Source organism: Brachyistius frenatus, unplaced genomic scaffold, assembly GCF_029030835.1.
Source record: "Brachyistius frenatus isolate BFR_SWC_R1_liver_20210118 unplaced genomic scaffold, ASM2903083v1 Contig_34, whole genome shotgun sequence".
Lineage (NCBI taxonomy): Eukaryota > Metazoa > Chordata > Actinopteri > Embiotocidae > Brachyistius > Brachyistius frenatus.
Window position 1 is genome coordinate 3,292,962 of NW_027210633.1, and position 15,086 is coordinate 3,308,047.

At 39.7% G+C, this 15,086-nt stretch overlaps 1 protein-coding gene across 9 annotated transcripts in view; it reads left to right on the plus strand.

Annotated features, from left to right (window-relative positions):
* The window catches only part of ncor1 (nuclear receptor corepressor 1), a 55,403-nt gene that overhangs the window by 9,384 nt on the left and 30,933 nt on the right, over positions 1-15,086 (plus strand). For 6 of the 9 annotated variants that reach the window (XM_069700696.1, XM_069700694.1, XM_069700700.1 and 3 more), the window contains exons 6-15: positions 841-954; positions 3,388-3,444; positions 3,575-3,627; positions 4,374-4,440; positions 6,600-6,772; positions 6,862-6,909; positions 9,945-10,035; positions 10,790-10,968; positions 11,095-11,149; positions 11,392-11,493. In XM_069700696.1, the coding sequence (XP_069556797.1) occupies positions 841-954; positions 3,388-3,444; positions 3,575-3,627; positions 4,374-4,440; positions 6,600-6,772; positions 6,862-6,909; positions 9,945-10,035; positions 10,790-10,968; positions 11,095-11,149; positions 11,392-11,493 (939 nt within the window). The remainder of the gene's footprint in view (positions 1-840; positions 955-3,387; positions 3,445-3,574; positions 3,628-4,373; positions 4,441-6,599; positions 6,773-6,861; positions 6,910-9,944; positions 10,036-10,789; positions 10,969-11,094; positions 11,150-11,391; positions 11,494-15,086) is intronic. The other 3 variants (XM_069700698.1, XM_069700701.1, XM_069700703.1) reach the window with 1 other exon arrangement.

Consider the following 15,086-nt stretch of genomic DNA (forward strand, 5'->3'; position numbering starts at 1 on the left):
TCCAGCTACAAATGAAACATGGAAACTAGGATTGAAAAATCAGATTATGTAAACAGGTTTAATAATTTGTTGATACAGTTCAGGTAAGAGCAACTCATCTGGGCCATAAAATGCTTTAACAGAACTATAGCTTGACAAGTTTGTAGGTAGGTAGGTCGCTACAAACAAGTTTGTAGGTAGGTAGGTCGCTACAAACTTGTCAAGCCATAGTTCTGTTAAAGCATTTTGTCCATCCTCATCTTAATGTCTTTTCTTAATCAGTTGTGTTACTTTTTTCCATCAGTGCACCTTTCTATCAGGATTGGCTTGTTTTTAACTTTGTGTTAAGCAGTCTTTCTCCTGCTATCTTTTTTTCAGTCTCATTAGACAGGAATGTAGACTGATCTTTGCTGGGAGAGAATACCTTTCCGTTTTTTCGTCTGCGTTTTCCCAAGATTTTCAGGGATTTCATTGTTTATTTGAAGTATTTCAGGAACTCCTAATCTCGTCCCTTTAACCTGGTAGTTTACTTAACCTTTAAATTGTAAACATTGACCTACCGTACACTCACCAGACTCGCTTAGTGTCATCATCAGCATGGCCCCCACCTTCATTTCTGTTTAAAAAAAAATTTGTTATACTTGAACAAGCATGTTGGGAATAATCTGATAATACCTGCTTGGGCCTCAGATATCAGAAGATCAGAGCAACACAGTGCAGATGGATCTGTGTTTCCCACCATTTGTTTGGGATGATACCTAGTTGGATCATGTATAGAAGAAATGAGGAACCCTGTATTTTTCCTGTGTCTTTTCTTGCGTACCATTGTTGAAAATTTCATGTGCTGATTTTATCTCTTAGCAACAACTCGAGGAGGAAGCAGCAAAGCCAGTGGAGCCAGAAAAGCCAGTGACCCCTCCCCCAGTGGAGCACAAGCATCGCAGCATAGTCCAGATCATCTACGATGAAAACCGGGTTAGTTGTCTGCTTCAAACACCAACAACAAGCGTCAGTTCCTCTCCTGTGGTTATTTTGTTTGTGTTCTTAATAATTGCAGCTATTTTTTGAATAATCTCTGTGAATCTTCAAGGTGGAAAAACGACCCAGGTTTACTTGTTTAAAGATCCCATATTTGACACTTTTCCGATATCTTGATATCCATAAGAGGATATTATTTTGGTTTTAAGTACCAAAAACCTCAGTATAGTTTTGCAGCTGTTCTCTGCAGCTCTTTCGGGAACAGGCTGATTTGTGTCTGTGTCTTTAAGGTGCTTTGATTTCACTGACCCTCAACCAGACCAACCACATTTTGTCTTGGTCTTGTAGCTTGCTAACTCCACAATGAATTTACCGCACAATGTTTTATTTGAGATAAAACACTGGACAGGCAATGTTTTACGCAGTACGGCCCACAATCAGTCATCTGACACGAGTGTGAGTTTGGTTAGGTTAGGCTAGGTTAGGTTAGGTTAGGTAAGGTAGTTACTTTATTAATCCCCAAGGGAATTTTTTTTCAAATTTGTGAGATCACAAACGCATGGAAGTCAAAACGGCTCGTCCAAAGTGCACAGTTGCTGAATACGGGCTGTGTACATTTCTTCGTGAACAGTATTTATAGCACCTACACCTGCTGTATAGTCAAAAAGAAATGGTAATCTAAACTTATACACTATATTAAATTGTGCCACACCAAGCCGAGAACACTTCTAACAGGGAATAACCATGGCAACTACAAGCAACCACTGACAGTCTCCCGTCATTCCTTTTGTTTAGTGATTGGTCTGAAGTTTAGTTTCACTCCCACGTGCCTGCTCCTACTTTCAAATATTTCACTGCTCACTAATCGCTTTCAGCCATTTCAGAGCTGCGTTACTGCTGATGCAAACTGAATGTTTCCTGCTGCTGCTGATTCTTTGTGCAAGTTTCCCCCACGCTGGTCTAAAAACGGCATTTGGCATAGCAATGTTTCAAGTGCATCTTCTGTTGAAATGTCTTGCGTTTTTTGCATTATTGATGTTTTGAAGGCAGTAGTGGGAGAAAGTAGCCTTGTTTTCACTGCAGTATCTGTTTGTCACATATTTCATCATTTGTTTTGTTGAACGTTTTTAAAATTAATTGATAACAGTGAACTGATGTGCAGAGGTGGGCCTCATCAACTTTATTTCTGCTGCACAACAGGGCCGTTAGTGAGGGCGTGCACTCGGAGGTCATTGCAGTTCATGTCTGTCAGACAGTGTTGTGGTAGAAGAGCACTGAGCCACGCCTTCCTTCTCAGTCAACCATTAACCCCTCAGGCTGTAAAACTGCTCCAGCTGTGTGAATAGCTTTTATTCTGGCAGCTGTGGTTGTTTGTCTCAGTCAGTACATGGCCGCTTGTGAAATGTGAAAACAAAGAGTCAACATGATCCTGATGATCTTGAAAGAGATGACAGCCAGGATAACTGTTGCCAAGTTTATTTTTTTTTTTAATTAATTGTATTATTTATTGCTCCTTCCAGGCGGTGTAGCCGCTTGCTTTTTGAATTTATGAATGGCTGTAGCTAATAATTAAAGAGCAATTTGAATTTGCAACCAAAATGATCAAACAAACACTCATTATACACATTTGTCTGTATCCAGGTCTTGAGGTTATTATCCAAATTTATATTGAGTCATAGGTTTTCTAAATGTTTTTATGTAACAGTTTACACCCTCATTCAGTAAGTTCACCAGCAAATTTAACTTTAAAAATGGTCATTTTAATGAAGACCATTGCTAGATACTTTGACCAAAGTTTTCCTTTTATGCTGTGGTAATAAAAATGTTTCATAAATATAAAGCATCACATTTTAAGATTGATATTAACCCAGATTTAATATTGATCACCAGATTTGGGGTGTGCCATATCATTCACGATAATATTGATATGATAAAAAATATTTATATTGTGATAATGGCAATATTGCAAAATGTGGTTGTAATGACCTCATATCGTTACACATCTTAATGGTCACTCATAACGATGTACTTTATGTGCTTAACTTACACACAACCACAACATGCATGGCTGAAAGCAGCTTCATGGTGGAGGAGTTAGTTCAAAAAAATGGGAGCGACGTTAGTCGCATGGAAACGGTTTGGTTACGAAGGATCAGACCTACAACCTGTTATTCTCTATTTATTATTTAAAGGCAATATGTTACATTTATGCTGACACTTATGACACTTATTTTGGTGCAATTTATGTTCTTAAAAATAAGAAGATATTGTTCAGTATTTTATGATATCATCAACAATATCGTTGACACAGAACTACCCTGAAATATTGTGATATTAATTTAGGGCCACGTCGGCCCACCCGGACTTCAGATGATGATGTTGACGTTTGACGTTGTTTTGTTAAGTCGACAATTCTTTCTTTCTTTCCAGAAAAAGGCTGAAGAGGCCCATAAAATACTGGAAGGTCTCGGTCCCAAGGTTGAGCTGGTATGTGATTTAATATTTAGTAATATTTTATGTTTCTTTGTTTTACTTGCATAAGCTTTGAGGAGGAAATAATTGTTATATGTGCCTCATGATTAATGCAATACATGTTCCTGGTCTGGTCTTTTTTTAGCCCCTGTACAATCAGCCATCAGATACAAAGGTGTACCATGACAACATCAAGACGTAAGTATCTATATTTTCTTCCATGGATTTGTAGAATGAATATCGGCTCGATGCTTACATTACGATAACAATAAGAGCGATTTCAGCTGAGGAAAGTGTTGGAGGTAATTGTGACCTCGGTATGATAAACCCAGCTCATAATTCTGTCTAATCTGATTGCTCAGTCACCTGATTGAGTTGCCCCACTGACACCCAGGAGAGTGATTGAGAAAGGAAGTGAAAGAATATGTCTGCATTAGGTGTGTTTAAAGTAGGTTGTAGGTTGTGTTTGGGGGGGTTGAAGGCCATGTTGTCTCGGACAAAAAACCCTTATCAGTGTGTACCATGATAGCAGTCCGTCTGGCTCAGCCTTTTATTGGGACAGAGACCACTTCTGTGTGAATCTGCTGTACAGGCCACACTCTCAGGGTCAGTGCTCTCACTATTCTCCCCCCTCAGCCACCATCATGTGTAAACAGAAGAGTTCCCAGTATTTTGTACCTGTCACAGTGCAAATAAACAATGCTGCTCATGGCAGGGTGTTGAAATGAAAATGAAGCTCGATGTCTCAAAGATTTTTATTATTTTCAAAGGTAGTGTTGTACTTGCTAAAGGGACTCCTTCACTCTTGCCAACATCTCTGCTCAAATAAAAGGTTCCTAGTAGGGCATTACTTTAAATGCATTAAACAATTTTGTGTGCTTTCTGGTAATTTCCACAGTAATGTTGCTTGTGAATTTTGTCACATCTTGAATTCTCTCTTCCAGAAACCAAGTCATGAGGAAGAAGCTGATTCTGTTTTTTAAGAGGAGGAACCATGCACGTAAACAAAGGGTGAGTGTCCCTGCTGTTGGGAAAGCAAGATGCATGTTGTAGGCATTCATGCCAATGTTATGGACACAACATTATCAGAGCCTCCCATTCCCATGTTCAGTGTGACAACCATATCACACCTGACTGTTTGTGCTCAGATGACCTCAGCTGACTGGGGGAAATATTATGAGACTGTTAAAGCTTCTATACATGGTATCTTCCTTGTTTACCCAAAGCTACAGAATATTGACACATTCTTGATATGTGGCACATTTTTCTGGTTTTGACAATTTTATTTTATTGCAAAAGGCACACAAGACATTGCATTGCTGACTGTTGCACACTGAGAGGATAATACTACACATTTATGAATGTCCATATTATTGGACACAGTCAAATACTGGCACTTACTGAGCATGTAAATGCTGATTTTGGCATTTTCTTTTGATAATAAACTTTTGTAATTACAAGGTCTCTGTGCATGTACTGTTTAGGAAGGGCCCCCCCTCAGTGACATCTGATCTTACACCTCCATGTTTTACCAGAGCCAAGTAGTAACATGCTCTTCTTCTTTTGTTGTTTAATGGTAGTTGACAAACAGCTTTTAGGTGAATTAATGCCACCTACTGGTGGTAGTAATATGTTAATATCAGGCGCCAGAAAAAAAAAAGAGGAAAATGTTCTTTTAGGACAAGACGAGGACAAGTTGCATAAACGAATAGATTTTTGGGGGATTTAATGATGATACAAAAAATTAAAAAAAATTACAATTGCCAATAATAGTCTAGGTGCTAGGTGTCAGGCTGTATTTTGTCACAGGGGTGCTTTGAGCAAAATGCCAACATACTGCTGTTCAGCAAGTTGTAGGTTTGCCAGGGTCATTTTAGTTTGACATGTTGACATGCTAACATTTACTAATTAGCAGCAAAAACAAAGTACAGCGGAGGATGATGGGATTGTTGATTGAATTTGGTCCAATTAAAATTTAGATTTGGTAGCGAAAGTTAAGTTGTTGAGACTTTGAATGTCAACAAAAGAAAATCTATCCAATAGATTTTCAGATATTTTGCACAAATTTCAGACCGACAAACATCAGCATCCCTCGAGCTTCGCAGGCTAATAAAATAATGTGCTGATGTATTTACAGAACAGGAAATGCCTTGGTTTTTCCCATTTGTTCAGATGTATTGTGTAAGCCAATAACTGCCCTTATTTATAGTACAATAATAAATAATTTCACATCAAAGAACAGATCTGAGACATCGCTCTCCAGACCACCTTTCTTATCAGCTACCATTTATTTAAATATTTCAGAATCACCCCATGTTGAAATTCTTGGAATCTCTTTGTATTGCAATGGCTTTCTCTGGCTGTTTGCTGTCAGAGTCAGACAGACCTTTTGGATTCTGAACAATGGTCCAGTTCACCTGGCCTCACGCCAAGAGGAAGGCCAATTGTTTGTACCTTGCTGCAGAGAGTGGAAATGAGGCCGTATTGTGCTCTTAACAGTCTTTCCATATCTTCACTCAACATTTTAAGGTTGTTTTTGAGAAATTATTTCAATTTGTAAAAAAGAGTACCTGTTTGTGCTGGTTATAAAATATCCTCTGGAACATAATTACAGTGAGCTTTTTAAAGCTATTTGTAAACAGAGTAGTTGCATTGGAACAAAGTGTGCGGTGGATTAAGACACAGAATGAAGCAATGTCAAAGGTCACAACAAACACCAGTTCCTCTACAGCACGTATTCACTCAACTTTTCTCTTCAGACAGATGTCATGGTCATGGTCCATTTTTCATTATTTGCATTTGTTTTGCCTGATCTCTTCAGAGATGTAGCAACATATTATAATTACTATACCTCCAACAACCTGAGCTCCATACATTAATCAGGAACTTGCAGGTAAGTGTTGCTCGTGGGATCAGCTGTACTTTTTAAGTTTCTTTTAAGTAACAGTATAGCAACAGAAGGTAATATCATTTTAATCCATCACAGTCTGTGGTTTTATTGTAGATTTGTAGCTGACTGGGGATTTTAAAATATCAACATCATAACCCTCATGATATCTGCAGCTATATTTCTTGTGGATCTTTTTTCTCACCATGTTGGTACGAAGGTCTTTGTAAGCCTGCAGTGATTGATGCCCACTACGGATACGGTTTTCATGCTGTGTCCACAGGAGCAGAAGATCTGCCAGCGCTATGACCAGCTAATGGAGGCGTGGGAGAAGAAGGTGGAGCGGATGGAGAACAACCCCAGACGCAAAGCCAAGGAGAGCAGAACACGGGAGTACTATGAAAGGCAATTCCCTGAGATCCGCAAACAGAGAGAGCAGCAGGAGCGTTTCCAGAGGTAACAGTCTTTACCAGTGAGCCGTCAAAACGTTGACTCACGAGGTGCGATCAAAAAGTTCTCAGACTGTTTCTGTTGCTGACGAACAGAGCGGAGCACAGTGATGCGCATGGAGCAGGGGGAAAGAAATACCCTTCGTGAGTAAATATTCAGCACCTGTGTTACACACGTTTTTGTGAGCGCTGACATGTGCACTTCTGCGATTTCAACATGGATCTGAAGCTTAAGCAGAGAGCATACATAAAATTTTGTGTCAAACTCGGGAAATCACAAGCCTACAGCAATGAAGCACTGAGCCGGGCGAGGTGTTTGGAGAGCCATTTGCGTTCCACGAGGCGTCTGAAGGGAAATCATTCGCCGCAAACAACCTGAAATGTGGCGCAGTGGCAGTTGGATTCTCCAACATGACACGCGTCAAAACGTTTCTCGCCCAAAACAACACAATCATTGGATTTGGTTCTCTGCTGCTTCTTTTTGTTCCCCAAAATGAAGTTCAAGCTGTAGGGTTGCTGTTTTGACACTGTGGAATAGATCCAGAGGGAATCGCAGATAGAGTTTGACACACTTACAGAGGCAGGAGTGTTGGGACTAGTGTATCGCTGCACATAGGGAATAGTTTGAAGGCGATGTTGGCCAGCTTTAAATCAGGGACGGTGTTTGGTTGTAACAGGTAGGGTTGACATGATGCCAAGGTTTTGGTAGTCGGTACCAACACCTAAAATCCACGATACTCCAATCGATAAACCAATCAAATAAGTGTGTTTACACTTGAATTTGTTGTTTTGAAAGATGGAGGGTGCTTGTAGATGTCTCAGCCGTAGAGCTGCTAGTTGTCTGGCCAGGAAGACCATCCATGATCAGCAGCAGAGCTCCTGATTGGTTCCTCGCCGCAGTCGACAGATTCAGATATTTTGGCCCAGTTTTCAGTTATGGGTCGATTTTTTTTTTTTTTTCTTCTCCATTTTATGTTCATTTAGGGTTTTTGTTGCACTTTTATTTCAAGTTGTTAAGTTGTTGTCGACTTGCTCACATCACCTGGTGTCTCCTTTGCTCCGTGTGTGTCTGGCGGCTAAGCTCCGCGCCCTTCCAGCAGCACGCAGAGAGCAGAGAAGACAAACAGAGGAGAAAGAGTGACCGAGCAGAATGGCTGTAAATAACCCAACGTTTTGTTTCTTTTGAGAGGAGGAAATCCTGACTTAAACAAGGTGCAGCAAAGGGTTTGCTCAACCTGCTTTCTCCCATCCTGTCTTTACTTTCAGTACAATAGGAGACGAGAACCCTTGCGTTTCAGCATTTTGGTTCTGACTGTACTAAAGTACTGGTTCTCGTAACATCCCTAGTCAATGCTGCAGTCTCTGAAGTATTTGATCACTCCTCATACTTTAGTTGTTGTACAGTCTATGATTTGGTATTATTGGTTCACACCGGTTTAAAGCAATGAACATACAGACTAGAGCTCAACTAAAATTAGTTTATATAAATGTCATTATTGAAGAATTTGCTTTTTATTTTATTTTACCTTAATTCAAACTGCTCAATTTTACTTTGTTTGGAATTGTTGCTCAAAATATTACTAAAATAATAGTTAGAAATGTTTAAAATTTTACGAAATTATCATAATTCATTCATTCATTAACTCACACAGGCACATACAGTATATATTAAATGCACTTCTGAAGTTTGATTTACTTTTTTAGGCAGCCATCTGTATGAACATGTCTGGTTTAATCAAATTATCAAGCATATATTTTTACTTTTAGAATTAGTACAAAACATACACAGTTCAGAACGTTCCTCAGTTCAGTTGTCACGGTTTGGTATCTTTTTGATACAGCAGAAAAAAACAAGAAATGCATAAAATAACATTAGCCATAATTTTGACTGTAACAGTAAAGGGACTCATGTTGTCAAGAAGAATAAATAACACGGATGTCAGTAATGCTCCATTTCTCTTGTTATCAACACTGAGGACACGGCCATCTTGTTTAATAACCTTTATTTGAATATACTTCCATTCAGTGTGAGCTCCACATGACGGCTGGTTGATGGACTCGTACAGTGTCAGCAGAGAAGTTAGCAGTTCTGGGAGGCTGATTAGAATACGTAGTGTGCGTTAACACATTATACAAAAGCAATAAAGCTCGCACATCTTTGAAGGCGAACCCTGCTGATTCGTTAAAGCCGAGGAAGTCTCACTGCACCAAACATCCTGCACTGAACAGTTGGGTTGAATATGTGTTTGTTATGTTACTTTAAACCCTCAGAACTGTTTGTTTAATGCTAACTGAGATTTAAACTCACTTTACCAGAGCTGATTATGAAATTGAAGCTTCAAGTGGAATATAAGCTAAAATACTCGCTTTTTATGAGTCTGCATTAAAGCTTAGACAGTTAGCTGATCAACACAAAAGAAATTGGTAATCTCTCTGATTATTGGTCGTTCACGTAAGATTTTCAGCATCAAAAGCAGAAAATATAAATTTGAGCAGTTTGCATGTATTTTCAATAGCAGTGGCCTTTGTTTTGTAGCACTTGGATTGTGTCATCACAGGACTGAAGGGAACGCATGTTGTTTAAAACAGTGAAGAATCTACTGTATGTTGACAGGGATCAAAGATGGAGGCACTACAGTAAAATTGTTTTCATCCTCGTAATGCATTAAAAACGTTGACAAGAAATGCCGCCCCACCACGATGTTAATGTTGTCTCCATTTTTAAGATGTCTGTTCAGCTATCACCTAAATGGAGGACACTAGGTGGTGTGTGATGGCCTACTTTGAGCAGAGACAGTGGCTCTCTGGGAGACAGGGTCAGGGCCCAGCGTCTGTCTGCTGCTGGCGCTGACGCTTTGTGCTTTCATTGAAGTATTCAAGTAAGATATCCAGCGCTGTTCATGCAGACTGCGAGACTGTGCAGGTGAAAGCAAGTAATACATTTCCAGAGAGACTGTTTTATTCATTAAGAATGGGTATAAAGATTGTATGTATTAACCTGCCTGCCTCCTGTTCTCTTCTCAACTATTTGACTGTTTTTTGTCAGAACTATCAGCAACTGTCACAATATGGTAAAAGCTGATATCATCTTTGTGCAGCTTCCAAATTTAATGCAGTGTTTAATATAAATGTGTGATATTATAATTTGTGTAATTTCATTATGTCTCTGTTTTCCACAGGGTTGGACAAAGAGGAACGGGTCTTTCTGCAACAATTGCAAGAAGCGAGCATGAGATTTCTGAAATCATAGACGGCCTCTCTGAGCAGGAGGTTGGTACTAACTGGAGTCCATTTTAAATCTATTGTCGGGTTTTTCCACTGCGGGGGGGGGTTCAGTTGTGCCGAGCTCTGCTGTAAACAGCTGTGATCAGTCGATCTCTGAGTGTTTTTTTCCACGACACTGCACAGAAAGGTAAAGTAGTTTAGCTGAATGGCTAATGAAGCTCTGCTAACTTGCTAGCATTCTGTTGGTTAGACAGTGGAAAGCTTTTAGTGTGAAGCAGGAACAGCAGGAAAGGCTAAATGTGCATCAAGAGGAACTTTACACAGCTTTGATATGTATGCAGAGATCAAAAAGCAGTTAAATAAGGCTGATTTTTAAATGCACAAACTCCAAACCACAGAGATTCAAAGTCCTGAGAGCTTAACACACAAAGAGACTTTAAACATACAGATTGTTTCTCTTCTCCGGCCCGGTTTTGGCACCGAGGACTGCTACCTGGCAGAACAAAGCAGCGCTGCTATCCCCTGCTGTGGAAATGCATGTCATCGTGGTTTAGTACAGCTGAAGTGGAAAAATCCTGTTACAGTGTAAATATGACACTACATAGCTGACGGACAACAGCCCAAATCAACCTGTAACAGGTTGTGTTTTTTTAGGAGAGAGTTTCTTTCATTACATCATCTTTGATATATATCATCTATATGATGCACAAGTGCTCAGAATAGATTTCTTGAAGCAGTAAGATGAGACTGCTCTCTATCGGACTACTAGTGACCACTTTTCCTGTCATTGTCTCCACAGAACAACGAGAAACAGATGAGACAGCTGTCAGTCATCCCTCCCATGATGTTCGACTCGGAGCAGAGGCGAGTGAAGTTCATCAACATGAACGGCCTGATGGAAGACTCAATGAAGGTGTACAAAGCCCGGCAGTTCATGAATGTTTGGACCGAGCATGAAAAGGAGATCTTTAAGGAGAAGTGAGTAGCACAGAGACGTCTGGGTCACAGTCCGTCCTGTAGTGTAGACGTGGTTAATGGACCTTTCAGGGCCGGCGATATTTATTGTTATTTTGCACATGAAAAACGTCTGGATTGTCTTTGCAGGTTTGTCCAGCACCCCAAGAACTTTGGCCTGATTGCCTCCTATCTAGAGAGAAAGGTAAACTGCAGCTTGTATTGTCACATCTCATCCCCATTTATGCAATAAATAGCAGGGTTTCACAGCTATTGGGTTGTACATTATGATATATGATCACTTTTTTTCTAGTTGATAATTTTTTATTTAGTCTAACAGATTGAAATTGGGCATTCAGCTGTACTTATTTAAGGATTTGTTATAAGAACCTTTTACAACTGTATAATCTGATCTATTGTGTCTTATTTGTTCATAATTTGTTTCAGTGTGTTGCTGACTGTGTCCTTTACTACTACTTAACCAAAAAGAACCACAACTACAAGACGCTGGTGAGGCGAAACTATGGAAGACGGAGAGGAAGGAACCAGGTAAACCAAAGACTATTAAATATATGTTGAAGATTTGTTACTCGTGTGGTTTACAGGATGATGGATTTGACTCAATCAAACACTAATAAAACAGCGTGAAAGCATTAAAGATGGAAAAGTATTGATTCGGTTCAAGATGAGAAATACTTGAACTGCATGCCTGACATCTTGGATGTGACCAAACGTCATAGAGTAACAATAGTACGGATACCTTCAGCTAACACTTGGATGACTGGCAGTTGAAAGCACTCCGCCAGTTTGCTGTGCTTGTTTTACGTGCTGCGTTTGTATCACTGGGTATGTCTGACCGGTTTCATGTCTCATCAGACTGGTGGTACATTTTGGGTGAGACAGATGTATGTCTGCTCTCGAAATTACAGATGGGTGACACCACAGGCCTCTACTATACAGGCTACTATTCTATAGTTGTACATATACTTTACTATTGATGAGTCAGTGTGAGCTCACCCCACCTTTTCTGGAGTGTTTCTGCAGTAAAAATGTGGTTATTGTGGTACAACAGTATGAAAGTATCAAAGACATATGAGAAATATCTGTAGAAGATGCAATATGTATACTTTACCCATTACAGATAAATATGAGTAAAACTGAGCATTACATCATATAAGTAGTTTGAAGTTTGGACACTCTGGATGAGGAAAGCCGACACTGTTGCTTCCAGTAAATAGTGAAGTTTAAGTTCTGACGGCCGTTGAATCAAAGTCCCTCAATGTAGAACTGAACCTGATAAACTGACTTTGGGATGGAAATAGCAACATTTGATCTGCTTTAAAAAAAAAAAAATTCTACCCAACAATTTTGTTTACTGGTATTTAATGAGTGTCACAGGGTTACAAAGCCTCTATTGAGATGGGCACCAGTATTATTTCATTTGACATGAAACATGGAGACAAACTGGAGCATTCTCCTCCTTATGAAGCTTCAGTAAGAAATCACTGTCGTACCCTGAATGTGATCTTTGTTGGCTGCACCGATATGTTGTTGTACACATTGTTGTTTAGGTCTGTATATAATTGTTGTCATTAATGTTGATTTGAATCGTTCTATTGGATTTTCTTTCTCCTTATTAAGCCCCCCCCCCTCCTTCACTGATGCCACAGTTCATGTCCAGGTTGTTCTGTCTCTCTCATTATGTACATTACCGTGCAACACAAGTTGGTTGTAGACCGTTTTTTTACACAGGCAGAGGTGAGTTCATGATTACAACTTTTTTTGTAGTTTTGAAGTTTTTTTCTTACTTTACTACGTGATTGGTTCAGTTTCTTCATGGGTAATACACCTATAGTTGGCCTTTTGACTTCTGCACCTTTCACATATGAAGCTGCCACCGGTTGAGAGAACTTTTCTTTTTCTGTGACGTAGAATGTCAAGTAAGTGCAGGAATATGTCCGTCTGTATTTGCAGCTTCTGAGCTCTTAAACATGAATCTTAGGAAACTTTTGTCATCTCTGTGTACTTGTACACTGTCATTTGTTACGAAGGGTCGTACATCAGCAGTATAATGTCAAACAAGTGGATTTTGTCGTTATTGTCAATTGATGCAGCTTCCATGTTGCTTTATGTTAGCAGCACAATGTGGTCTTTGTTTTGAAGAGGTCACATAAGTGTCCTTTCTTTGAAATTGTCTTATCAGCTACTTATTCTCAGATGATCAGAGTTTTTTTTGCCCTCAAATACTCCTTTCATACACAAATAACTTTAGATATTGAAACCACATATCAGATTGTTTTTGACATTCACATTTCAAACCCCTAAAAGTTGCTCTAACTGCACTGTTTTAATGTCTCCACGTCGGCAACAATTGTGGCCAGAGGCAGTATGTTGAGGAGATTGTGACCACATTACTTCAGTCAAAATTGGTGACACTAATCATTGGTGGACAACTTTAAACTGTGCTGATTTTATAGATGTTCTGTGCTGTCAGGTTGAAAATGTGTGTAAACCATCCACGATTCAGAATTGGTAGCTTCTTTGCAGTAACATCCATTTTTGAAGCATGTCATGGCCGCAACTTTTATGTTCTATCAGAATCAGCTTTATTAGCTGACAAGGAATTTGATTCGGCTTGTTTTTTTCTGTCAATGAATTTACACACTAACACAGTGGACATACAGCAGAAGAACAGCAAAGCTGAACAAAGTCAGGTCAAAATTGATTCGTATATATCCCTAAAAATATTCCCTTCAACGTCTTCGCTACATGTATTATGAATCTGAATACAAACTGCAACTTGACTGGTTGGCAGTGGCATACAACCGCGAGGCAGAAGTTCTAGTTTCACTTAAAGTTTAATGTGACAGATGGTAATTTAGTTGCATGAAAACATACGTTTTCCATTGGTTGTCACTTTCAAGGTGAAAAGTGTTGTAAGATGCTCTCTGTCATCGTCTTGAGACTCAGTGCTGTTGTTTATGTGGCTCCAGTTCCTTTTCCAAATCATTTTGTGATTGTTGAGAATGTTATGGGTGTTTTATTTTTTTTGACATTTGGAGTAATGCACATCAGGATGTAGTGGGTTTCCAAGCTTCTGTTGTGCCTGAACAACTGCAGTTCGAGTGAGCAGAGTGAGTCATTAGAGTGGGAAGGAAAAGGACAGAGTGAGCAACAGCAAGAGCAAGAGCAGTGGAATGTAGGCCGAGTGAGTGAAACTGAGTGAAAAAAAAAAACTCAGCGAGTCAGCGCTGGCAGCTTATCCGCTGACTGTGTGCTGTTTTCTTTTTCTTTTTTTTTTGTCCGTTTTCCATTTCCTCTTTCTTCTGTTCTTCTGAGAGAGTGAGAGAAATAGAAATACACCCCTCTCGGCAACAGCTGAGTTGGTACAGCCCAGCCATCTGACAGGCCCAAAAAACTCACTGTGCTGCTGTGAGTGCCAATCAAAGAGGAGTGCTCGGCAGGGATTACCTTGAGTGACCCTGCATAGATTAGTGCGTGCATGTGAGATGGACAATTCTTTGGGCGGCTTAAGCGGCCTGATGACACGCTTTCCCGGAATATGTGCGGCGGTTCCGTGGCCCGGCAGCCCTTCTAAGGAGCTCTGCTATGGTGCTGTCCTGCCCCTCTACTGCTACCGTTACCGCCGCTATGGAAGTCCTGGAGGGTAAATTCACATTTGCAACACCAGTAAGCTGTGGCTCACAGCAGAGGAAAGGGGTTTTTATGACTAGCAAATGAGCTTGCAGGTATGTCACTAACTTTAAAAGCAGAGTTTTTTTTAAACATTTTTGGTCGACACAACGCTCATTCAGTTTGTTTCTCGTTCTGTTTCTTCTCGTTTTAGTCTGTCATATTTTCTGTTCCTCTGTCAGTTTGTTTCTCAGCCTCCATATTTACTTGAGTCTTGAAGGCAGTCAAGCTCGGCTATTTTAAGGTGTTTTTTTTTTTTTTTTTGCGACATGTGCATGCATGGTTTTTAATTTAAGACTCTAGCCAAGGCTGTGTGGTCATGCACATGTGTTAATACTGTGGGTATTTTTCTCTATTTTAAAATGGCAAACTGTAGGAATTAGCTTTAATGTCATATTCTATAGTGCAGATTGTAATAGGTGTTATACGCAACATTTATTGAGCAAATG